General features: G+C 47.1%; 1 protein-coding gene across 1 annotated transcript in view; it reads left to right on the top strand.

The window, feature by feature from the left end:
* Positions 1 to 2,201: 2,201 nt before the first annotated feature.
* The window catches only part of LOC8030459 (aryl hydrocarbon receptor), a 127,256-nt gene continuing 102,603 nt past the window's right edge, over positions 2,202 to 26,854 (top strand). Inside the window, exons 1-2 of the mRNA XM_029992351.4 lie at positions 2,202 to 2,254; positions 3,016 to 3,218. Of these exons, the coding sequence (XP_029848211.3) occupies positions 2,202 to 2,254; positions 3,016 to 3,218 (256 nt within the window). The remainder of the gene's footprint in view (positions 2,255 to 3,015; positions 3,219 to 26,854) is intronic.

The raw sequence follows: 26,854 nt of genomic DNA, 5'->3' as shown, positions 1-26,854 counted from the left end.
CCGCATAGAGCTAATGCGACCGATCGAACATCCTCCAAAGGGCACAATCATGGTGATCGTCATGTTTCTGCACGTGTTCTATCATCGCTGAACCAATCATAAACAGAAAAAACCTCTTGCGCTTTTGACGCTGATTGATTGATCCTATGGTAACCTCGGCTGCGTTTGGATTTAAGCTGAAACGAAGCCTATATATGCGCCAAGTCATCAATTAATGCACTCATCCCACATACCTTCAAAATTTTGCCTGTTTCTTCCCCCAGGGAAAAAATCCCCCTTAAAAAAAAATTAAAAAAAGCTAGCGTTTTTTTTTTTTATTTTAGTGGTTAGGAACGCTGTTATAAAAACGCCGTTGCCGTCAAGTTATCAATAGAAAGTAACACAAATGTAACGGGCGTTACTTCTATCGGTAAGGGTCACGCGTTCCTCCTATTTCGAGATAACGTAGGTGTGTAACGCGTTCCTTTATTTTGCAAATAACGAGTAACGTGTTTCGTAAAATATTTTTTTTTCGGTAACGCATAAAACATTGCATGGTAATCGCAGGTCTTCTATCTTTCTGTATCATTATTTAACGGTATAGATCGCCGCCGTATTTGGTTCTGAGGTTGAAAGTGTTTTTGCCTTTGTCTTTTGTTTCTCAAATCCTAAACAAGGGCACGTATTTTCCGCATGTGTTAAAAGAAAAGAGACATATTGCCAACAGAAGAAGAAAACGGAATCTCGTTCCTGCCGCAAAGCACGTTCTGAATGCTATTTGTATTGACTATTAAGGGTTCTTCATGTTAAGTCTCTTTTAAATTCTTAACAACTTCGCATTGGATCTGCTGTTCACAATTCCTTTGCCCTGTATCTCAGAGCTGCGAATTTGGTTCTCAAATATTAGGCATTCGCATTACTTGCCGAACGGTGACCAAGGCCCTGAGCTGGCATCCGTATAGGTCAAGTTTTGCGAGCGACGTCAGATTCATTTACGTGGAAAGCAAAATTACCGAATTGCGCACATGTCTGTAGGTTCACTCACCAGGGAGGTCGCCGCTATGTGCCTCATTTTACAAATTCCCTCTCTTTCCCTCTTTTTTCTGTCGCAAATAAAGTGGGTAGCGAATACATGATATAACGAACGTCTTGAGGCGCATTACGTCGTTATGACGTAAGAATTCTCGCTCGTTTAGAATATATGAAATGGTGTTTGGTCATTATCTTTGGTTCCGATGCTTCCTCTATATACAGGCCAGGATAAAAGGGTTAGAGCATGTGGCTCTATACGTCAACCCCCTTCTTTTATGGCACCGAACAACTTACTATAGAGCGCTAAATCATAGGAAGGAATATATTAGGTTATGAATCATGATGGTCACTTGGCGTAAGGCAATCCTCATTTTCGTACGCGTCAGATGCGCGCCATCTGCCGCACGCGAGTTGCGGCACAACTAAAACACGCCGCTCTGAGCCGGGCGTGCCGGCAGGGAAAAGGCCGAAACTTGAGAAGAACACGACTCGCGAAAGAAGCGGCAAACGGCGAGGATCTGTTCCAGCGCTCGGCGTTGTTCGCAGCAGCAGCAGCAGCCTTCTCCAGAGTCAACCGAATTAGCGTGGCTGGCCGGGTAATGTTCGCAGCGCACCCAGCGGTCAACGCGGCAAAACGAGATGTGCGCCCAGCACGCCATCCTGATTGAATGCGCCGGGCCGCCGAAGGGGGCGGCGCGTCGTAAACGTAATGGCCGAGCCAAGGGGAAGAAAGGGTGGAGGGGGAGTGCGTCCCGTGAACTCAACAGCCGCCGCCGAGCTCGGCACTATTTTACACGCGTGCCGTTTCTCGCGCTTCATTAGCATACGCCTGCCTTTCGTCTCTTCCCGCCTCTCGGTGCTAGTTGGGGGCTTCGCTGTTGGTTTCCGTACTGCGACGAGTTTAACCGCACGAGGAAGTACGAAAAGCTCTCGAAGACATAGGAAGAGCGCGCTGCAAGAATGACGGAGAAGAGATTCACTGCGGGGCTGTGTTCTTTCACAGGCCTGGGTTCGCTTGGTGTTGGCGAAAGCCGCGTCCAAGTTATACTTGTAATCGTGTTTGTCTTTCCGCGTCACCAAGTTCCTCGCGAAGCACTACAGGCGCGAATCTTTGTTACGCCAAAGGGCGTACAAAGAGCGAAAATACTTGCAGTTTTCGAACTTGGCGTGTATCCGTCATAAATTGCTTCATGTATGGCGTGATTTTGAAATGTCTCGCAGAGACCACATTGGGCGCTGAAAGGTAACATGCCCTCTCGAAACCGCACCAATAAGGATGTTTGGCCCGGCCTTTAAAGTACTCGCGTGACTCAGCTATCCCAAAAATCAAATCAAATAACACACGATCGCAAAATCTCGTTGCGCCCGACCTCTTCCCCAATCAATAGCGCAATCCAATCTTCAAAATATTCCTCTCTTGCTCTCTGAAGGAATCAAAGAGGCGGATCGTCAAAGAAGTGAAACAAAGCGATTGCCTATGGGACGGTTTTTCCACCGACTCGCTGGATGGATGGATGGATGGATGGATGCTAACGTCAGTACCCTTTATATCGGGCGATAGCTTACGCCACCTAACCTATAAACTAAAAACAAAAAGTCTTTCTCCTCCTTTCGCCCTTCTAAGTCAAATCGCTTGTCCTCTGGAATTTTGTAACTCTCACCAGACGGTGTGGGATATACCTCTCGAAACAAAAGGTGTTGGGGCTATACTTAAGTCGCGAGACACATTTGAAGTTGGGCGCAATTTGGAAACGTCGAGACGTCTGCCCCGGAGTAAAAGCATAATCACTCAAACGAGTCTCGCGACTTGGATATTGCTAATTCATTTCGCTTTATTTTCTGACATACATGTCCTATCCAGACATTTCAAAAATTGTCTGATGGGAAAGTTGAGTGTCCCTTTATTGAACACACAGAAAATAATCTTTTTTTCATACATTACACGAATATTCATTTAAGGTGACGCGTGTTCTCAACACCGTGCGTCTGTTTTCTTGTGGGCAGCGTCCGCGTGCCGGCGAAGGAGGGTCCCCCGGGCCAGCCGACCAAGTCGAACCCGAGCAAGCGGCACCGGGAGCGGTTGAACGCCGAACTGGACACGCTGGCCAGCCTGCTTCCCTTCGACCAGAATGTGCTGTCCAAGCTCGACAAGCTCTCCATCCTCAGGCTCAGCGTGTCCTACCTGCGCACCAAGAGCTACTTCCAGGGTAAGCAGCAGCCCCAAAAAGCGCATCCTTTTTCTTTCTTCCAAGCGAGCGCTTTCGGTGAACGCCATATTTGAGTGCGCTGTTCGCTGGGCATACTCAAAACGAGCTCACACGTGTAGGCTGCCAAGACGGCAATCTCGAGGGTGTGGAAGGTACGTTGCATAAGCATCGTGAAAGCTGCCCATCAGCACTCGCTCGGCAAATACGAACTGAGATGTATGGCCGCCCGAGAATTAATAACCCCCATACATGTACGAAGTGATGTGATTGCTGCGGCATTCATGCGCCAGACGTCGCCTAAATGCTCGCCATGTTATACGTCCTGACACGTGCTCCGAAAGGTATACATAATCTGTTTACGCGCCGCGGCTCTGAGCGCGTATATGAGCGAACGTGCACGCTGCAGAACCCAGGGATCGTGGGTTCGATCTCCACCTCAGCCCGTTAGGATCTGTATGAGAGTCGTACAGGCGTGCGTTCACGTAATCAAGCATTGCGACGAGAACGTCAGAGACCTAAAATAAGCGGTCGTATCGCACTGGGGGAATTGTTAATCTTTAGCGGAGGCCCCTTGAAGCAAACTATACCCCCGCCTTATAACCACACCCTCAGCTCAAATAGTGTTGTTATTCACCAAAATATAATGAACTTGATGAAGGAACCATGCATGAAATGATTTTTTAGCTTTTTTCCAAACGAAGACCCCGATTAATCGTCAGTGTCCATGGAACCCGGAGCAGGAATTCGTTTTCTGTTTTATTGTCTCCATCCAGTATTGCACAAAGAAAAAAAAAAAAAAAAGACGCTTCCTCGTGGTCGCGTTGTTATTGGCGGGTCGTCGGAGCTCTCCTCTTTTCCCTCATCAGGTGGCGCGGGTAATGGGAATACCCGACTTCTCTGTCCTCGCGCCAGGAAGAGAGAGAAGGGTTTTTCCGTCTCCGTTGCGATAACACACAACGAACGCCTGCACCGAAATCCCTAAAACTCCGCGCGTGCCTTGTGCTCTGCCAACCCCAACGCGCGCACGTGGCTATGTTAAAAAAAACATTAGCAACATATAATCGGTGTTGTTGTTGTTGTTTTTTTTTGTTGTTTTTTTTTGTCTTTGTTTGCGGCTGTTATTGTATGAACCAAAAAAGCAGCGTGTGTTTCAAAGGTCGGAAATACCAAGAAATAACTTTAAGCTGTCCTGATTGAAAGCAAAGAAATGGTTGCATCGCCCGTTTAACAAGAATTTAACTAGCTTTTGAGAGTGGATAAATGGAAGCTCAAAATTAACAAATTAAAATTTTTTTTTTTGAAGGTGGCATGTTTATTAGACCGATACGAATAACATATGATCATCATTCAATGAGCCATTCCTGCAATTAAACAAAGTATTATTTTCTTTTCTTTTTTTAACTGCGCCCATTCAATTTTACATAAATCACAGAGTAGCCCTTTGACTCGAAAGGAGAATGGAGCAGAACATAAACTTAATAAAAAAATTAAAAAAAAACGTGATTCAAAGTTAGCTTAACTTCGAATCACGAATTAAACTGGTTGTTTCGGGGCACGCCGGGATCAGTAGACCAGAGACCAGATCCGAGATCGAGCACGCGATCCCCCGTAGAGCAGGGCCACTCCTCCGGGATCGGCGGACGCCTTCCCGTCATTCACCTTCCCAGAAATCCCCTTCCCGCACTCACGGATATCGAAGGCGCATGTTTTCGCAATCGCGGAGGTAACAACACGTGTTCTACGTACGAGAGAACTTAATAATGATAAGAAAGATGCATGTCAATGAGCGATGTGCATCATCGTAGCCCACTTGCCTCTGCATAGGAATATTCGTGAACGGACTCCCCAAGTACGTCTCGATTTTCGGCATCTTCCGCGGAGGTACGCAAAGGCAGCCGAATTCAGGCGGGACATTAAAACAGTCCTCGGCGTCGCTGCTATTCGAGCCGCTGCTGCTGGAGGAGTTGCTCCAGCGACTTGACAACAAACTTTCATCAAGTTGCAGCAGCAGTAAAGCGGGCGGCACTTCGCCCGGCAAGAAAGGAAGTCGAGCGTGCGCGCCGAGGGATTACGAGGCTGGCTTCCGGTCGAATTCGGCGAAATCCGCGGAGCGACTTTTCTCGGATCCGGAGCGAAATCTGGAGTGAAAGGTGATCCAAAGCGACGAGTGGAATACGCCCGTCTCGATCCAGGTCGCCCAGTGAAATAAGTGCGCTCTAGAGAAGTCGATCCAGGCGCGCTTCAAAACGACTAGTGGAATTCGCCGTTAGAGATAAAGCTTCAGCGTGACTTGAATATAGCGAGGTTTTAAGATGAATACCCTCGTTACTCGTTAAAACGTTCGCTGCGCCTTAGGTCTGTTTAACCTGAGGCTTACCGAAGAGCACCTGAGATCGAATGAACCAGTAGGTTATTTTCTAGGAGAACAGTTTGCCGGCCTACATGATGAGTTGACCCGAGGCGCTTCCTGAACGCAATTAAATGAAGCTTCTTGAACAGAATTAAATGATCAGGTGAAATGATGTTACGGAATTGGCTGAAACGTTTCCTTCGAATAACTTATGACATATTAAAGGGGTACGGAAACCAAATTCTGGAGCTCATTTCTTTGTTTCAACACGACGCAGGTAGCAGCACAACCACAGAAACATAAATATTGCGCTAGAAAACGCAAGAAAACATATTTTAAAGTGAATTAAACGATAATCAAAAACCACCTGGTAGTTGGTTATGAAGCTTCAATGGAATGTCGTGACGACAACATGCCTCTGAAAGCAGCGCCGCAGCGGTATGTCCGCTCACTGGTATAGATTGCCTAGGCCTGAACGCAATACCGAGGCGTCTTGGTGGAAAGAGCCAAAACGAAGTGAGCCACCTTGGTTTCAGCTCTCGCGCGACGTGCAAACGCGTGCTTCGGTTGTTCTCAGGTTTGGTGCGCGTGCTGGCCCCGCGATCTCTGCAGCCCTTGGGTACTTCGACAAAGCGAGATTGTAACGCGTTGACGCCTCCAAGTGGCAAAACTCGTCACTGCGGTACGCTTGGTCGTCCGAGGCATGATGACGTCAAGACGTCTGCCGGATCTCCCGAGATGCATCGCGCTCCTCCATGGCTGATTTTGAAGCGCTCGCCAAAATCGCGGCATTTAGAGCATAAAATATAGCCATCTGCTCAAAATACGACCGTGCGATTATTCATTACAGGCTTAGCTGATCATATTGAACTCATTTCTTGATGTTTTCTCTATATTTCAAGTTTCGATTCCGTATCCCTTTAAAAGGGATTTGTATCGCATACATTGAAAGTAGAGGGACAACCATAAATGAAAGCGACCGAGAGAAATAAAAAGTTTTTTTCAAGATTGATCTATTTGATATACGGCAACAGGCACGGGTGGAAACCAACTTGCTGCGCGATTCAATCGAGACCGGTGCTGCACACCGACTCATTTTGGCCGGGGTCCGTTGGTAATTTTTAACGACGCCCCGTGCACGCAAAAGCAACAACAACAAATAAATAAAAAGGCTCAGCATATCGCTGAGTAGAAACGCGACACGGGGCCAAGACCGACTTGGTTCGAGTCTTTGATTGCAACTCTGGCTGAAATCATTGAAGCGCACGTTCATGAATACTTTACAGCCTGCGCGGACAAACGATTTCGTTGGCAACGAAGCCGTAGATGTGTCACCGAAAGGGGAAGAAAACAAAAAAACTCGTTTCTGCAGAGGCGAAGACTGATCGAAATCTGTTTCTCTTCTAGATGCCCCCCCCCCCCCCCCCTCAAAAAAAAAAAAGAAGCAAAAAGTGCGTTTTGCGTGTTTTCTTTTTGCTGGAATACCTAATGATTCCCGGAGAAACACTTCTGCGGTCTTTGAGTATATCGCTCCCCAAAATACTCCCCCAAAGAAATGAATCACGAAATAAAAGGAGCCAAACGAGGGATGACGATAAGGAAGAAAGGGTAGTTCGTTCCCGTAAGCAAAGAACAAACTCATCTGGCGAGTTTTCGAGATTCCATCCAGCGTTGTGCATAACGCGCGAAGCACACTCGTTCCGTGGGAATCGCACATACGCGTTTTCAAACCTTTTGTCGTTGTTTTTCGCGCTCAGGCGCAGTACTCCACGGGTTGACTGGCCTCCTCGCATCTCCGATTCGTTTTTCAGACCTCCATCTCGCCTAAAACAAATCAGACACGAGCGTATTCCCAAAGTAAAAATTAAAAAAAAATATATGTATATATATATATAAAGAACAACAAAGACTATCGGCGGTCTCGACGTAGCGCGGCATCGCTTGGCAACTGCCAACTGACCACCCAAACTTTTCGTACCGTTTCCGAAGGCGCGCGGGAAAAGCGTGGGGCTGCCGTCGGTGTGCGGCGCCATCTGTTGCGAACCTGGCGCGGCGGCGGCGGCGGCGCGAGTCACGCAATGCGCGGTGGCCGCACGGGGCTGCCTGCGGTGGTGCGGACGGCTATCTCCGCTGATGAATTAGATGGCGCACGGAAATCCTCGGTGGCCGAGTTCGCACGCGCAAGTGGTTTTTGCCTTCCCCTTCGGCTTCTGAAAGTGAGGCGTGATGGATCATGGCCGGAGAGTCGGCGGTGTGTGTATTCCGGGAATCCAACTAACACCACCGACGCAGCCGTCGCTCCCGCAAGGCGGCGTTGCCGTACGCACCCAATCTTTGCGGTATCGGACGCGTTCAGGTCGGCATCACGCCACCGGTTATGATTCTAGAATATTTTTTTTCTATATCGTTTTTTTTTTTGTTTTGTTATAGCAAGTGGCCATTTTTGTATAATTTTAATAATTTGAAGCTGGAAGGACGGCAGCGAATGCAACGCTACCGGATATTATGTCATATTGCCGAGTTAGCAGAGGGAAGTTGGATTATTCGTGCGCGTGCACACGCACTCGCAGATATAGACGCACTCTCGCGCATCTAGGCACATCACCACACGACCATGATGCAACGGCAATACAAACACGTATGCCTTCGTTTGAAACTCAAAATGACAGGAAAGCATTATGACTGTGGCTTCACCGTCAATTTTGCATTGTTTTCGACAGTTTGCGTAACCTTCATATTAAGCAACAAAAATAAACCTTAAAATAAAAAGTTTGTCTATGCGCGCACGATCTTCCGACTGGCGGCTGCCTACCGCATCGTTCTTTCGTCAATCCAGGAGCTGTCGCACGGCTTGTGATACGTTTCTTGCGAAACAGCCTGACTAATGTGTTTGCTAGATCATTAAGATGCAGTCGAGGGTTATGCTGCCTTACAACCGGACGCGAAGGGACGTAGCAAACACCTTTGTCACAATGGTATTTTCGGCACATGTGGCCTTTAAAACGCTCGAACATTTGCCGCTAGCTGGATGACGTCAATACTAAGTAAGAGATCCATTCAGATTGTTCAAGTTGTCTGGAGTGCCAGCCTTTTCAAGTCTTCGTTGCTTCGGAATGTCAGAAACACGAGACACGAATTCAATTTCGAAAATTGTACGCGTAAATCGCATCACAATTTTACGTCGTTCTCGTTGTTAACATAATTAAGACGGTGTTTTCGCATCGTGTTACCCTGTTCGCCTCTCGACAGCTAAAGACTGGGCTCTTAAATTGTCCCAAGCAAAACACCCACGCGTCTTCTTGGGGTCCGCGCGAGTTTGTAAACTGACAGAGTGGTCAGTGCGCTCTCAGATTGATTGATGTCCACGCATTTCCTTATGCCCGTGTCCCACTAGAGCGACGTACAAAAACAAAAGACAACGAGAAGCCTCAAACCAGAGTCATTCGCGATTTGAGAGGCTTTGTAGAAGAAAGGAGGCTATGCTCAAACACGAGCATCATGCGCGCGAGGGTGGCTTTGGCAGGCTTGCAGTCGCTCGCGCTTACTTCACGAGCACCGAACGACTAAACGCCTGCCAAAGGTACCATCGCGAGCATGCTGCATGTGTTTGAGGCACTGTGTTTTGTCTCTGTCTGTCACTCTAGGGGGACACGGGCATTACGAAATGCGCATTTCCGCAGGAAAAAAAAAAAAGATCTTACGTTAAGTAGTAAATGTACCATATAATAGGCATGCCGATATTTTATTCTCAAAATGTAAGGTAACGCGTGTTTTCGACATATATACACATACATTAATCCAGAAATATGAAGATAGTATTTACTATCATAACAAATCATTGCTTCATTTAGCTTCGCAGGTTAAAAACTCTTCGTTTTATCATACGGGTAGTCCAGAGCACTGGAGAGTGCCGCATCGCAGGACCAATTACGGATTTCAAATACTACTATCTACCAATAATGAACTCATTAAAACAATATTCGCATAAAAATATGTCAAATAAACAAATTAGACAATTGCATTTTAACAACAAATATTATTTTAAAAGTTCTGTTCATGACATCAAAAGCTGTATCATGCTTTGTTTTTGCAAGTGCCGACTACATCTGCCCCAGTACATATGGGAGGCAGGGACCTGTTAAGTTTCGCAAGGTAGCTTTTTCCCCTTCCTCTTTCTCCAAACTGGGGTCAATAAAATTTAATTGAATTGAAATATCAAAGGACAGAATTTGTTTTGACCTTATCTACGCAAACTTATGTAGCGAGGTTAAGTTTGATTTATATATATTATTTTTGTATTAGCAGAAACAGCTTGTTACGTCCATCTAAGGAGCAGTGATGCACAGACCTCGCATTTCGTGAGAGGCAATAGACCATCTTCAAAATTCCGCGCCGACGCGTGTCGGCCATTGTTTGATCGCGTACTCTGACCATGCATTGGACACGAGGGCCTCGTCAGCGTTCGGCGCAGGCACGTAGCCAGAGGGGGAGGGGGGGCATGGGGCCCGGGCCCCCCGAAATTTTCGTTTTGCTGGGACCTCTTCTCCCCCCTCCCCCTCATACAGCATTTTGTCATGGGCAACCGCGCCCCCCCCCATCCCCCCCCCCCCCCCCCCGAAACAAAATCCTGGCTACGTGCCTGGTTCGGCGTGAACTCCACTCTACGAAATGCCAGCGCGTCTACTTACCCGCAAAGCACTCGAAGAGCCAATCTCTGCGATCTACGACATCAGCTGAGCGAATGATGAGGCGGAACATCCGTTTATAACTCAAAATTAAGTCTGCGCTGTGACATATCTCAATGCAAAGCGTCATGCTTGCATTGCGTAATGCCACAACGCAGACTTAATGTTGAGTTCTAGACAGATGTTCCGCCTCATCATTCGCTCAGCTGATTTCGTTTATCGCAGAGATTGGCTCTTCGTGTGTTTTTCGGGTAAGTAAACGCGCTGGAATTTCTTAGAGTGTCGGATCCAATCACGCACTTCGTGTCTAAGCAATGCCGTCCGCCGACGTTGCTCGATAGACTTTTGGAAAGGGTCTATAACGGCCATTTTGTCAAAGGCATCCATGAAGTGAAGTGGTCAGTTCACTGGACGGCCACATGCTATTTTTGCCACCGTAGACACCAGGAATCGTTCGTTGTACCAACACATCTTATGCAAAATACGCTAAGAGTGTGAATACGTTTGGTTCTAGTCAGAGAGATTTTTATCTATATATACATAGGAAAAAAAAGAAAAAAAGATAGAGAAATGTGTTTGTGTTGTTCCGTGCTGGACACTGAGAAATTATGTAAAATTACAATAGTTTGTTCCCAAACTCAGTGGCTTTAAGCCCTGTCCATTTAGTTAAGTTAGTACGTTGGTATGGTGATCTCCGTATACAAAATAAACTTGAGTGTTCATAGGCTACACGGAACGGACGCACATGGAGAGAACTGCTGAAGTCGAAACAAAGCGTTCGCCGTTGTCGTGTGAGCTTGCGTTTTGGTCTGGTTGAGCAAAGTTGGGCAGGATGGGCGATCCTTCCAGACAAAAAGGAGAGAGGGGGAGAGGAAAAAGGGAAGAGAGAGGGTGAAAAAAAAGAAAAAAGGAACGAGAGCGAAATGTGGGGCGGGGTATTTCCTAGAAATCGCTTCTTTATCGGCCGCCGCGACTTCGCTGGTGATTCGCGCCAAGTGGTGCGTGCCATCAAGTGGTACAACGTCCGTTTCGAGTCGTAAACATCCCTGAGCTTGTGCTCCCCAGTCGGCGTAATCGAGATTGTCGCCGCAGCACGGTGCATCGGAGTCGTCGGAATGTATAGTAGCAGTAGCATTCTGTCTTTGACACTGTAAGTCATTCAGCTATCGGCCTAATATGATAGGCCACGGGAGAAAACGAGCTCTCTTTTCCCAGGAAAAAGTGCGGAAAGGGGCGGGGCAAAGGGGGACATTGACACAGAAACCCACGGGAGGGCGTCGCGGTCGCGCCCGCATAAATTGTCGCTAAAGTCGGAGCTTCCCGTTTGCGGAGTTGGGGCAGTCTATAACAAAAACGAGGCAGCCTTTTTATGAGACGCCGCGATGCTTTTTTTTTTTTTTTTCGACATTCGGGTGGATATATGCTAGTACGACTTCGGCTTGGCTAAATTTTTAACCGCGTTCAAATTGCTTTCTTTCGCTCTATAATGTAGCCTCTATTTATGGCTGCTACGGAAGGTGCTATAGTTACTCACCAATGGACGAGGAAGACGAAGCGCTTCGAACAGGTCTGTGTTTTTCTCGGCTCATCTGTTTGTGCTTATTTCTATTTATAATATCGCCAGTTTAGACAACTCTAACTTCAGCGAACAATTAATAAGGCTTCCTCCGCCTGTCGGAGGGGTGGCTTTCGATCGGCTCGGGGTATAAACCCTGATTTCACTTGGCCATGACTACCGCAACCCCTTCGCTAACGGCAAGTCAGAAGACTCCAACTGAGCGCTACAGCATGCCTCCTTCAACATGCGGATCCTCTATCGCCGAATTAGAGAACGAAACCTCCCTCACTAACCTGGCAGAAGTTCGAGCTCCTGACCACGGACCCCACATATCTCCACCCAACGCTGAAATGTTAACTAGCGACATGGAAATCGCCGACACCGACCAAGGTGAATGGTACGATGCCAAGACATCCAAGAAGCGCAAAAAGAACTCCAGTTCAAGCAAAAGCGGAGACACAGTTACGAACTCGCCTACCACGACAGTTGGCCTGACTGTAATTTTTGTGCCAGCGGTTGAAAACCAGAGAATCACAGCGATCAGCAGTCTAAAACTGTCTCTTGCATTGGAACAGATGTGTCCCGAATGCATCCACGAGATTAGGCCCAACAGAAGATTAAATCTGATCGCAGTAGATACTCGAAATGGCCAGACGACCCGTGCGCTCCTTGCCTGCACTCAGATCTGCGGCTTGAAAGTTCGGGCGTACGAGCCCGTTCCGCGGCATTTCGCAGTAGGAGTGATTAAAGACGTCGACACTTCACTTACTGATGCCGAAATTGAACAGCATGTGAGATCACCAGAAGGCCGAGTAGCGAGAATTCGACGGCTTGGACAAAGTTCCATAGTAAAGATAGCGTTCAGCGAAACAACGTTGCCGAGTTTTGTTTATCTCGGTCACGTTCGCCATCCGGTGACCCCGTTCAAGGAACGCCCAATTCAGTGCCGCAAATGTTGTGGATATGGACATCGCGAAGCCAACTGCAAGCGCCCACCCATCTGCAGTCGCTGTGGAGAAGCCCACGACAGCAACGACACGTGTACTGGACAAGAAAAATGCGCGAACTGCAGTCAAGCTCACGCTGCCACGTCCTCTTCCTGCCCAAAATGGCAGAGAGAAAGTGAGACCCGCAGCTACGCAGGCAAACACGCAGTTGACTTTCTCGCCGCAAGATCCGCCGTCTCACAAAAGACGGAAACAAAACAAACAGCTGAAATTGATAAACGACCTCCACACTCACAGAACACAATAAATGAGACATCTAACAAGCAGAACCCAAGCTCCCATGACTATGCTGCAGCTGTAAAGAAGAATCAACAGAAGCTCACGAAGGGGGCCCCTCCCTCAATTGACCGCAAAACTCAAGTTTCAGAACTCAAGGGAGAAAAGGAAAGGCCGTCGACGTCAGCGGCTCTCACTCCTGATCCAATGCGGAAGACCACTTCCACCTCTGGTGCTCCACCAATCAAAGGGAATGCATGGGAAAGCTGGTTTCCGCTTCTCAAAAAAGCAGCTCGCATGGCCTATAGCCTATTATCTTCTGTCGACGCCCAATGGGCACGAAACATCACATCATTGCTTAATATGATTCTTCCGCTTATGGGAGAATTATAAACGATGGAAGCACCAAGAAGCCGCATAAACGCTTCCGCAATTGGATATTATTCAACATATCAAGACTATTCACAATCCCCGTGAAGAAAGGCGAGCCTACGATCACCACCAGAGCCCTTTTCAAGGAACCACGAAAAACCAACCTAACGACTGACGTCCTTTTGCCTCTAATCTTTCAAGCTGCAAAAAAACTTCTTTTTTTTTTTATCAGCAAGCAAGACACAGCTTTCAAAGGTATCATGCTCACACTTTTAACTATGATTCAGCCTACTCTCTGCCTAGGCCCCAGCTGCTAATCTGGACATGCTATCAATAGATAAGATTCGATACCAAGCAACCATTTTCCAGTGGAATGCAAGGGGCCTTCGCAGCCGTCTTTCCGACTTTCGCCGATTTGTGTATAAGTACCAATTTCCGGTTATAGCATTATCAGAATCAAACATTGCCGACAGTTTTCGTTTATCTGGTTATGAGGTTTTTCACTCGCTACGAGGTAGATCTCCAAGCAGAGTTCTAGTGGCGATTCGTAAAGACCTTACTTATATCTCCCGCAGCCTTACTCCTGATGCCACCAACGAGTATGTCGCTTTAACTGTGAAACAAGGTCGCAACATGTTCACCCTAATCGCAGGATACATTCCGCCAAATACGCAGTTTGACTCCCTGCGTATTAGCTCTATTATTAAAAACACCCCCTCTCCACACATCTTAACGGGGGACTTTAATGCCCATCACCCCTTATGGGGAAGTACAAAAACAACCGCCCGAGGTACCTCACTTGTGACACTCACGCATCAGCATGGTCTTTTTACTTTGAATGACGGAAGTCCAACCTTTTTCCGGGGCGCCACTACAAGCAGCTGTTTAGATTTGACATTTGCATGCTCGAGCCTTTCAAATTCTCTCACATGGTTTACAGATATTGAATGCCATAGCAGTGACCATATGCCTACGTACACTCTTCTTAAGGGGTTTTCATCCAATACCATAGCGTCAACAATCAGACGGACAGATTGGTGCCTTTTCAAAGTTAATCTTGAAAAAGCATGTGATTCATTTAGCACCGAAGGTGATTTCTACCATGGTATCGGAGAACTTGTGAAGCAACACACAAAGACATACAAACTACCCCGAAGGTTTGTTATGATTGACGCGGAATACGAACGTCTTCGTGCGCTTCGCAGGAGATACGAAAGAAAGGCAAGAAAAACACATGATCCTGAAGATATTCGTAAAGTAAGACGCCAACAAAAACGCATAAAACGACATCTAGATAAACTAGCCCAACGTCATTGGAGGGATCATTGCGCAACATTAGATCCTCGTAAGCCTCTTTCAAGAATATACAGTCTTGCTCGTGGTCTAAGGACGACTCCACAACAGCGTCAACCTTTTCGTGCACTAGCCCTCCGACTAGATCTTTCGGAACTAGCTGTGGCTGAAGAGTACTGTAAAAAGCTCACGGAAAACGTCGGAAATTCGACCATTCCACTTGTTAAATCCAACAGTCCCTTCCGAGCGTGTCCATACATGGACGCACCGTTCGATATACGAGAACGAGACGAGGCCCTTTCTGGACTACGTTTCTCAACCTCTCCCGGTCCCGACGGTATAACTTACGCAGCCTTATTTCACCTGGGTACAATAGGCAAAGTGAGGCTCTTGAAACTATATAACACATCGTGGGAAACGGGCCAGGTGCCCCGGGATTGGAAAACATCGCGCATTATACCCATCCTTAAGCAAGGTAAATCCCCCCTAGACCTTTCATCGTTCCGTCCAGTTGCTTTGTCCTCTTGTGTCGGAAAAATCTTGGAAAGGATGATACATACCCGACTTGAATGGTACCTAGAGCAGTATGACATATACCCCGAAGTTATGGCAGGTTTCCGACGCGGACGCAACTCTCTTGATAATATCATTGACCTCACAACGAGCATCGAAAAACAAAAGCAATCCCGAAGAATCATTACTGCAGTGTTCCTCGATATTAAGGGCGCTTTTGACTCTGTAAGCCACAAGGCTATCTGCAACGCACTCTGCTATGCCGGGATAGGAGGACGTCTGTATGCGTGGATTTTAGACTATCTTGAAAACAGAACAGTTCATATGGTGACGACAGAAGGGAAAACAGCTGAGTATATTGTTGCTCGTGGCGTGCCACAGGGTGGTGTTCTCAGTCCCACACTTTTCAATATCACCCTCATAGGACTTGTGAACAAACTTCCTCGAAACGTCAGAATAACTCTCTACGCGGATGATATCTGCATGTGGACCTCATCAATCACGCAGCGATTTAATGTGATTCGCTTACAGAAAGCACTTGAGATAATTTCAAATTACTTAAAATGCCGTGGACTATCGCTATGCCCATCAAAATCCGCAGCTATAGCTTTTACACGAAAAAGTACGCTTAGGCATCAGCTCACTATTGATGCTCACCCTATATCATATGTCCAAACTCACAGATTTCTTGGTCTTATCCTAGACAAAGGTTTAACATGGACACCACACGTTAGGCAACTGAAAAGAAAGCTTATTAGCATTACCCAGCTCTTACGATTCATAAGTGGAACTACGTGGGGTCCATCTGTAGCTTCACTTATCCAACTATATAACGCTCTTTTTGTCGGCATTATGCGATACAGTCTGCCCGTACTTCATGGGATGTGCCGCACAAATATAAGAGCGCTTGAGAGTATGCAGGCTCAAGCCCTACGTGCCTGTCTAGGGCTCCCAAAATGTACTTCCAATGTCGGAACTGTAGCTGAAGCAGGCGCTATTCCCATAGGTGTCCTTAGACTGCAAGAGACCCTTCGAACACACCTTCGCCATCTTACCAGACATAAAGAACACTATCTTGCAGATATATCAGATAGCAGAAGTGCCTCTGGATTTGCTCAAGTTATTAATTCTGGCAGCTTAGACACTCCACGAGATTTCGAACCAGCAGAGTTCTCTTCTTCGCCCCCATGGGCCTATCCAATAATTAATATAAAGACAAATATTCCAGGGCTATATTCCAAAAAACACATTCCGTTAACTGCATTGAGGCAACACTCTTTGGAAATAATTAGTGTTCATCACCGTTCGCGAACACATGTCTACACCGACGGGTCCTGCACTGACGAAAGCTCCACTTACAGCTTCGTAATACCATCAATCAATGAGAGACTTCATGGAAAATTGGGTCACACGACATCATCAACAGCTGCAGAATTAGTAGCGATTCGAGAAGCACTTCGCTTCATTTCTGCATGTGACTCACGAGATTGGTCAATTTTTACCGATTCTAGGGCAGCTCTTCAGAGCCTCAAATCCACTAAAAACAAGAACGTCAATGCACAACTCGTTCATCAAATTTTGAAACTTCACCAGGAGGCTATCGAAAATGGGCATAGTCTGATACTACAATGGATTCCAAGCCACTGTGGTATCCAAGGCAATGAAAGTGCTGATTTAGCTGCCAAGGATGCTCACCGACGTAATTCTGGTTTAAAAATCCCATTTTCACGAACAGATGCTAGGGCTAGAATCAACTGTGTTGCTAAAACTATGATAAGTTCCCTCTGGGCAAATCCGCTTTATTATTACAGACACCTGCACAGCATTGACCCTTTCCTTGTCTTTCGTTCACCCCGCGGCCTTAAACGCCGGACTGAAACTACGCTCCACCGAATACGACTCAACGTAGCTTCAACGGGATTCTATCTCAACCTCATCGGCCAGCTAGACTCTCCTCTCTGTGAGCATTGTGCCGTCACAGACACACTCGAACATGTCCTGTGCCAGTGTAGCCTATACACAAGTCAACGAAATGAACTGGCAAACTCTCTCCATCTTCCCAACGGAGAACCACTTTCCCTGACTCACCTGCTCGGACCATGGGACTCCGCATCGGAAAGGGTCAAATCAACGACCTCCTTCATCCGCTTTCTTAAGAAAACAAAACTGGACCGAATACTCTAAATCCAGAACATACTTTTACATGAACAAACAATAACGGACAGAATTTTCTTTTCTTTTATGCATATGTATGTATATGTATGTATGTATGTATGTATATATATGTATATATATGCACATAGGTGTGTGTGTATGCATGTGTGTATGTATATACATGTATATATGTGCATAGATGAATGTATATAAGTATGTATATATATGTGTACATACCTCTTTATTTTTTTTTTCCTTTTTTTTTTCTTCTCTCTCTCTCTCTCTCTCTATAATCTATACCTCCCCTCTTTCCCTCCCCTAAGTGTGAAGTAGCCATCCTGCCAATCTTCGCGGGATAACCTCTTCTCCTTTCCAATAAACCAATTTTTCTCTCTCTCTACTCACCAATAAATAACAGATTTTTATTTTTATTTAGAGCATACTGCAGGCCAGAGACTGGCCCAAGCCGGAGTGGAAATAACAAGTAAAATGCAAGTAAGCATTTTTGAAACCAAAATAAAACACAGGGTTATACATATTCCAGGCATATACCGATATATGCAATACAGGAGAGTGGAGTGCAAAACACTAACATGCAAGATATTTTATACGAAAAAATAAAGACAGCTAAAAAAAACAACTACCGATGGCATCGCAAAAATCGGCAGACTCAAAAACGCTAGAAGGTAGAGAGTTCCATTCCGAGATGGTGAGGGAAGAAAAATTTGAAACGATTAGTGCGTGCAAAGATTGGTGTTAATGCATATTGATTATGGTGCCTCGTAGGTCGTGACATTAACGGGATGAAGTGATTATGTGTGCCAAGCCGTACATTGTTTCGCACCATAAGTAATAAAATTTTAGCCTGGAGAAATTCCTACTCAGCTGAATTGAGTGTAGCTATGCCTATCGTTTTCATAAGGTGAGAACACCAATAACTGTTGTTCTGTTCTAAAAGGTAGTCACTGAAGCATCAATTTCCTTCTAAATCTGTAATCTGGCATCTTTTGCTGTTTAGGCGAATTCATGGCGACTGCGGGAACTACGAGCGGCGTTTTTCAGAATCTCAGAGATCGAGCTTCCATAGACCAGTGGTTCTGAACCATGGTTCGGGGACCTAAGTGAGTTTGTTAGGTGCAGAATTACTCTGCGTGAGGCTTGGAGACGTTAGACGATATGGTTCGCTCGCCGGTATCTTTTTTCCAACGTATACGAACTACACGCTTCACATCGTGTTTACGCGCTGAATCGATAGAGGCGGGCTCCTCTATAATGTTATGGCTTTATAATTGATACCGCGTATAGGAGAGGCTCCGAACAGCAAGAAGCTTGAGAAGTTGTTTCAAAACAATTTTGAATACTGTAAACGACGCATTTTTTGCGGGCTCAATATTTCGCGATTTAGGTCCAAGCTGAAGTTTTGGAATAATTCGTGGGTTCTAATTTTCACGACGCGGTGAGATCTCAATATAGATTCCAATGTGTTTACATTTTACCGGAATTGTTCGCCTACAATTCTTCCCGAATTGTAGGCGATTCGCGAAATTCGCAAAAATTAGGTTCTCGCGAAAATGAAGTAGTTTACTGTATATTCAAATCTGCCTCCACCGCGAAATCGTATAGCATCGATTTCGCAGTGGCGCTCGACTTCACCTGGCGCTCAACTTCAGTTAAACATGCCATAGGTAATTTTTTTCGCCCTTTCATTTTATTTGACATATAACAAATAGTCTATATCATAGCGCTCATATTTTGAAATGCTGTTAATGAGTACTTTAGTTAAATACAATTTCTAGTCCACCTCATCTGGTCTATCAAAAGCTTTCTCGAGAACTTAATTTAGGTAAATGAAACAGGGCGAGACAATATCGCGTTTTTTTTAAATATTATCTAAGTTATTGGATATTTTTCCAGTCTGCGAAGCTAAAAGAAAAGGTATGTGTACGAAAAACAAACATCGAGCAATAGACTGGTCAGTTAATCTGTTTTTCCTGTTTGAGAACATTGCTAATGATGTTTTCGACCTGCTTCTACACTAATCACTCATGCATTATAGTCTGTTGCAATATAAGATGAGCAGTTGATTCTCTGCCCGTAGCCTCCTACTGACAAAACCGGGCAGATCGCCACGAGAAGCGGCCGCCGAAATGGAAAAAGGTGGAGCGGCAGACAACGGATGAGAGGAGAGCCACGTGACTGGCGCCCCGCTGCGGTGAGACGCCAAAACGCACTTCTCCCGTGCGGACAAGTATGTCGGGTCCTTGCCGCTGCAAAAGCTGTGCACTGACGTCTAGGTTCCCCGAGAAATGGCTCTTTGATGCTCTGTGTTACCAGATCCTCGCACTCCAAATCTATATGGCTCCGTCGTCGAACTGCCAGGCTTTGAGAGGAGGCCACGCTTTGGCTTGAGAGCCAGCTATCCATACTTCCGTACTATTCGGTGCACGCGCAGACCAAGCATGGCTGCAGGCAGCGAGCGCGTGCTGGAGGCGGAGCTTGTCTTACTGTTCATTTTTTTTTTTCTGCAAATTAGTGTTTGCGGGTACGGTCGTGGGCGATGATTAATCCTCCCTGTGCATCAAACCTGGCCGAAATTAACGATGGACGTAATCAGGCGCATCTGGAGACCTATGTTGCGCTTTTTGGACTCCCACGGCGACTATGGAGAAGGAAGGTCAACAACGCAGCGAACGTGGATTGGATGTTGATTAGTGAGAGTCGCTGACGACGAATTTCCACAGAAGAAACATTCAATCTGCGTTTTTTTCGTTATTGACGTCACTTCCTTCTCCCTAGTCGCCATGGGAGTCAAAAAAGCGGAACATAGGTCTCCTGGTGTTCGTAAGAACGCTCGCAATTTAGGCTCGAAACCACTTCGTAGTTCTCCAAGTTGTTCAGCACCATTGTTTTATTCGCTGTGTGCTACAAGGACGAAATCTGCATCTCAAAATTAAGCGAAAATGGCACGAAACAGCAACACAATCGCGTGCACGTTGAAATCGAAACCAACCGTCTTAAAGCATCCTCATGGCGGCGAGTTCGCCAGCGCCCTCTACCCGACAGTCAGGCAACTACTGAAGTGAAAAGGTTCGCGCTTACGCCCTTGATAGCGCACAACTGTGTGTGTGTGTGGGGGGGGGGGGGGGGGTGCATCGTGTCTTCAAATATTCGCCAGGCGCTGCGAGCATTTGACCCGCGCGTGAATATAGTGGCGAGGGAATCATACCTCGGCAGGTTTGTGTGCGATCAGTCGATTTTGCAGAAGTCGCCATAAATCGTGGTCGTTTGCCGACAGACACCGACTGATGCTGAGTTGAACGCTTCGTGTCTAGATATTGAGTCGGAAGAATTACAGATCACTGTCGGTCGACACCATTCCACAGAATGGCTTCTGGCGTCAGTCTTTCAGGACGTCGGTGCTTCCGTCGTTAGTCAAAGGGGAAAGCGGTATTCTTTGTGTCGCACGTTCTTGCAACTCCTTGCATTTGTTGACCCATGTTTATGCTTTATCTAACCCTAACATGGACAAACCGCAAGCAAAAGTTGCAAGCGCGAGCTCCTCGCAATCGATCGATGTTGTCACTCGTTCAGCGACAGCATCAGTTACTACTACCCTCGTAGAATTCGCGCTTAGTCCGCGTTCAGTTGAGACAGGTGAGACCAAGGTCGCTAAACTCGTCAAGCACAAAGTTGGGCACGAAGTTCGCAGAGCGTGCTGATTGGACTCTCGCGACGTTGGCGTCACGCGGGACGAGATGTCAATCATCCAAGCTCTCTCGGTGCTCAAATTCCAGCGAAAATGTTAGCAACAAAGTTGTGGCGAGCTTCATCGGAGCGCGCGCGAGCAACACCGTGGGGCCAGCCGACTGAACGGCCGCACTGATGACGTCGCGCCTGCGTGTCCCTACATCCCTACGCCGCGTTAGAGTCAATGAAACGTAGATTGTCCCTAGGCGGATTGTAAATACTCTGAACTTTCTCGTCGCAAGATCGTCGTTTGTAGAAGTTATTGCTGACGACAAAGTGACGTTTCACAACTTTGCGAAGGAGTTATTTGAGGCCGAAATCTTCGCTTCGGAATCGAGGCGAAGATTAAACTTTGTGATATTGTGGAGCCCTGCGCGGTGTGTGCGGTATTAGAGCTCATCTTCCGCCACTGTCAACAACGCCACCGGGGTCACCCACAGGCGTTATGTATAGAGACGTCGGTAATGTCTGAGAGATGACAGGCGAGGGGGGATGGCAAGGAAAAGCCGTGGAAAGGGGAAAAAAAAGGTATAACCAATGCAAACACAGACTTAAATATGGGTCAGGAAGGGCCGTAGAAATTGTTCGGGAGAGAGAGAGAGGGAAAGAGAGAGAGAGAGAGAGAGATAAGGGGGGGGGGGGGGTGATAGCAGTGAAAAAGGGAAATATCCCTTCCCCCGAATTTTTAGAGCGCAACTCTTATGCGCCCGTTTCGAGCTTGAGCGGCGTCGCCGTCGGCGTAACCGCGCGCGGGTTGCATTATGAGACGTTTTTTTTACTAAATTTAGCGGGGAAATTGACGTGACGTGATTTTAACACCAATTAGGTTTCCCCGCTAAATGAGAGGGGAGCAGAATAGGAGGAGGGGGCGGTAAAGCGGCATACCCTCCCCTCCGTACCCTCCCCTCCTCCTCCTCAAGAGCTGCGCCTTAATTCGACATTACAGACAACTGTAAACGCCTGTCATCTTTTTTTATTATAACTCTCTGAAATGCTATAGGCTGGGGCGGTATCCCCCCCCCCCCTTACACCCTTATGCCCTTTGCGCCCCCTTTTCCGACGCCACTTGGGGAGGGGGTCAATCGCCCCCCTCCCCGTTTTTCTGTTTCGACGACCCTGCTTAGAGGCGTTCCAACTGAGCGATGACGAGGAACAACACAGCGTGCAATTTTCGAAATCATGGTTCTAGAGATTCTGGAATTAAAACGAGGGGCGCGTTCCATGAACTTACGAGCGGCCATGACAGCCTTTCAATCGAGAGGCTCGTGCCAGGGCTCGTTGTGCGCAGGCGCGTTCAGTGACGTCTTTTTATAGTTCATAACTTTGACGCCGGGGTCAGGATGATCAGTTGTAAACGACAAATTTGATGGTTCGTGTTTGAGTCGACGGTGAAAAGTTTGGTTGTGTACGATGAAAGCTTGGTGTCCTCGCCTTCTCGAAACATCACCGTTAATATTGACAAACTGACATTACTCTTATTTCAGTTGATGAACGCAGAATTAATCCCAGTTTGGCTAATCTTTGAAAGTCTATCATAAAAAAATGTTATCTCCCGCTGATGGCGGACAACTGCCCGGAAGCGAAATCCGTCCAAAGGTGGACAATGCTACTCGGCTGATTCTGACCTAGCCATGTCGGGCTACACACTGATCAAAAGGCCGAGATAAATAAAAGGGACGACAGGGACGTTTATTTAGTAAATTCTGTTTTATCGGCGGAAATAAGAACGATACCAGAATATTAAATTTGACGGTGTTGAGTTTAGAATGCAACTTAAGGCCCGTTCACACTCTTACGACCGAGTACGACTGAGAGAGACGAGATCTCTTACAACTTCTTAAATGTTTCTAGAATGAGGGAACACACTGACATTGTGGCGCCATCTATGCGGTGACCCTAGAACTGCATTTCACAAAAGCGAAGGTTTTGCGGGATTTCCGAGGTCAAATGTGCGTGATACCCATAGAAAGGCTCGTTTATAACATTGACAAAAGTTTTTCGAGCCAAAAAAGAAAGGATATTGCGCGAGAAATAAAAAAAAATGTGCCGGACCGCCGAGTTTACACTGCTTCCCAATAGATGGCGCCAGTGTGTTCTCTGGTTTAAGAAGTTTTAAGGAACCCAGGTTTAAGAGGTCGCAAGCAGTCGCAAGAGTGTGAACGGGCCTTTACAAGCCTCCGCTGCGCTTTTTAGAGACCATCAAGGTCGCAGCTGATAATCTTCATCGTGACATTATACGTATACGAACCACGTTCGTCTCCGCGTGCTTTCTCGTGCTGCTCTATATCAGGGCCTAGGGAGTAGTAGGGATTTTTCGCCCTTTCAATGAAAAACGTCACGAAGATATACGGATCTGCGGGTTTGTGAGAAAAGAAAACTTCGCTGGTAATCTTTCGGCTCCTCCCCCCGCTATGTCATAACACAAAGAAAGTTGTGTCTGACGAGTTTAGCGACCCAAGTATTGGCGACGTGAGTGATCAAAAGCGTCGCTGTGATGGGCCTTTTACGATTGACCGAATGCTGACTATGACCTCAGCAAAGGATTTCTCGTCGACGGAAATAAGAGTAATTGAAGAACTTCAATTTTGACGGTGTTGGTAATGTTGGTTTTAGAGCGCAATGATTTCAAGCTTCTACCATGCTAATTACAAACACCATTGAACTTGTTCTTCGCGAGGTAATGACGTCACGAGAGGGAACCATAGGAGGGCACAACCAGAACCTCTCCGCGCCAATAGAACTAGCCTTCCTTACACACGCTCGAAGCTTATACGACGCCATATCAACGTTGGATTTAGAAAGCTTATCTAGTCGGAAGGTATACGACCGCCCGCGTGCTCGCGGTTCCTTAGCGGTAAGAGCTGAGTCCACGCTACAGTCGGTGTTCGAGTCATTTGCATATGGGCTCGGTATCGGTGCCTCCAACCATCAACAACGCACGCGGCGTTTTCCTCTCGTCGCATCTCCGAACGTTTCGGCTCTCGTCGTTGCGCGCGGTGCCTCGCATTTCCTCGTCAAATATATGTGACGCTAGGACCACTTTGGAAACGCGTCGTGCTTTCCTGGGAGACTGCCGTCACGACTCCGACATACCCGCCAGGGGTTAAGGCAACAGCGGCGGCCTTTGTTTATTGACTCAGCGGTGGTCGCGGCACCTCCCACGAGCGTATACACACCGTTTCGCATCGTGACGGAGCGCAGCGGAGGCTCATGCACGCCATGGGAGCCAATCCAGAGTTGGGCGATTGTCACGGGACCTTCTGGTTGGACGGAGGGAAGCGTAGGAGCGTGACGTCACGTGGCAAGCGCGGAGTGCCGGGTTGGTCGACGTAACTAACACGTAGCCTTCGCTGCCGGTCCATCCCGAGGTGCAACGGACCATAATAACATATCCCCCACCGGCGCGAGATGCTTGGAACGTCGTAAACCGACCAGACGGAACCACGTATCGCTAACTTCGGGGTCAGCGAAGTCTCCCTCTGCTTTATTTTACGTCGTATATATATCCACAAACGCCCGTTGTAACTCGCAAACGTTGTTTCAAGCGCGCGAAGCCGCCACGCTGCTGAAGCGGGGAGGGAGGGAGGGGAAACAGATGATCAGGTCAGAGCCGCGTGGTGCCCCATAAACGTGACAAAGGATCTTGGGAAAATCGGTCCCGCGATTTTCGAGGCGGTGGTCTGTCTCCATGCGTTATGCATGAGAGCTGGGCGATTCGTTTTCGAGTGTAAACCTCCCAGATCAATAACTTAAAACCGCCGAGAAATTAAACGGACGTGGGACTATGGTATGCTTTCAAAACCTATACTCCGAGATAACGTTGGCGTAAATCAACTTGCGAGGCCGGCTATTTTTTATAATTGGAGGATTTGTTTTTGCCGTATTAGATTACAGTTATTTTCGTTTTCACAAACTAGTTCTGTAAACAAAAGTTCTGCAAGAATTGCTCCATGCTTTGTTTTGGTTTTTCGTGTCTTTTATCTGCATTTCCGTGGAAGCGAGCTGAAAAATTAATTGAAGAAAGCCCAACAGATGCGTTGTTTCGATGAACTAAAAGAGTCTGTATACAATCGCTACTGAACTGATACTTCGCGGTCTCATTATCTTCGCTCGTGAAGCCAGATTTTCATTATTGTTACATAAAAACTGTGCCCTATTCTTACAAGAACTCAGTTAAGATTCGTATACTTGTGTTCTAAACAAGCCAAACCTTTTTGAAACTCTACTATAAGCAATCTCAGAATGGACGCGTAGAAAGACCTGGTACAACTTAGATATTCTCGAAACCACCGGCTCTCTCTGACAGCCTCAAGATCTCGTTGGCTCCTGGGAAGGAGAAGTTCCAACGGAAGGAAGAACAAATATCAGTCACCGCCCCCAAGCGTATAGGCACCTTGTCAGCAACATTCTTCATGATTAAATGTCGCCAACGAGTCATTAAAAAAATATCTTGTGATCAAGTTCGAAAGATTACGCTAGTCATCAAAAAGCGGCTTTCATTCTGTCACCGGTCAAAAGTTTATCTTGGTTGAAATGCGTGTTTTTGTGTGTGTGTGTGTGTTATTGCATGTGTTCTTTATGTTCATATGTTTTTATGTGCCCTACGTTTGCGGAAGCCAAATAAAACTGGCCTGCATTCGATTTAAAAAAAATAATAATAATTTAGTGGCAGTCACGTTTCTAGAACCAGGTGACAACGGCTAGAATAGAAAAGAATGCCAGTATCTGTACGCATTCCGCATTACATCTTTTGAGACTGGAGCAGGCAGACAAATTGCCGGAAATGTCCAGGAAGAAACTCGTTACACTTTGCGATCATATCGCTCGTTTGTGAATCGTCACAATCGGGAGGTGGTAGAGTAAATCGGCAGTCCATTTTGAAACCCGACAACCGTCCCTGAGGCCACGAAGGACAAGCGTGTACCTACCATGGCCTTCTATGGTGCAGTCATCCGCGCCACGTCCCGAGCGGACTGCCGTATGCACCAGCTGTTTCCGGGACAACACGAACAGACACAGACGGACGGACGCTCGAATAGTCAGTCAACACCGCGTCAGCGTCCGCTCTGGAATTATGCGCGAAAAGAGATGCGCATCGAACGAGAACGGGCTGATTTGCGCAACCTTAGCAAGCAGCCGTCACCTCTCCCTCCACTCACCACCAGAGGGGAGCACGAGCGCAAATGCGCCGATTGCCGGTAGATGGCGCTCCGCGTTGTGGCGGCATCGAGTTTCTCGTCATATCATGACGTCGTCAACTGGTTCCGACTGAAGCGGGACGCTGCTGCTTATGTTTTTTTTTTTTTTTTTTTTATTACTTCGTGTGCGTGTGTGTGCGTGCATTCTTGTCAACTGGGACTGCACGCAAGAACGCATCGCTGATCCCGTGACGGCCGCCAATGGGCATAACGAGAGCGCCAGCGCTAAATACGGGTAATTCTTGTCAGCGCCGTCGCCGCCTGGCTGACAGAACGAACGCGGTGTAATGAGACGGCCTGTCGCTGGGATCTTTTGTTGGGAGTGCTCGGTGTGGGATCACTGCGGCGGGCGCTGTGCCTTCCTCTGCTGGGGCTGGCTCATTCTGAAGCCCATTCGTCAGCTCGGAATGAGGCGCTGGCTGCTCTACCTAGCCCGCTTTCTTCGTGTTTTTTTCCGCGTGTTGTTACTCTGTTTGTTTGTACATCATTTGGCCGACTGTCCGATTCAAAACGTGCGGTAATGCGAAATTGAGTTTTTTATGT

Source organism: Ixodes scapularis, unplaced genomic scaffold (genome assembly GCF_016920785.2).
Source record: "Ixodes scapularis isolate PalLabHiFi unplaced genomic scaffold, ASM1692078v2 PGA_scaffold2__306_contigs__length_199485367, whole genome shotgun sequence".
In the NCBI taxonomy this organism is placed as follows: domain Eukaryota; kingdom Metazoa; phylum Arthropoda; class Arachnida; order Ixodida; family Ixodidae; genus Ixodes; species Ixodes scapularis.
This window is presented reverse-complemented; position numbering and strand designations above follow the sequence as displayed.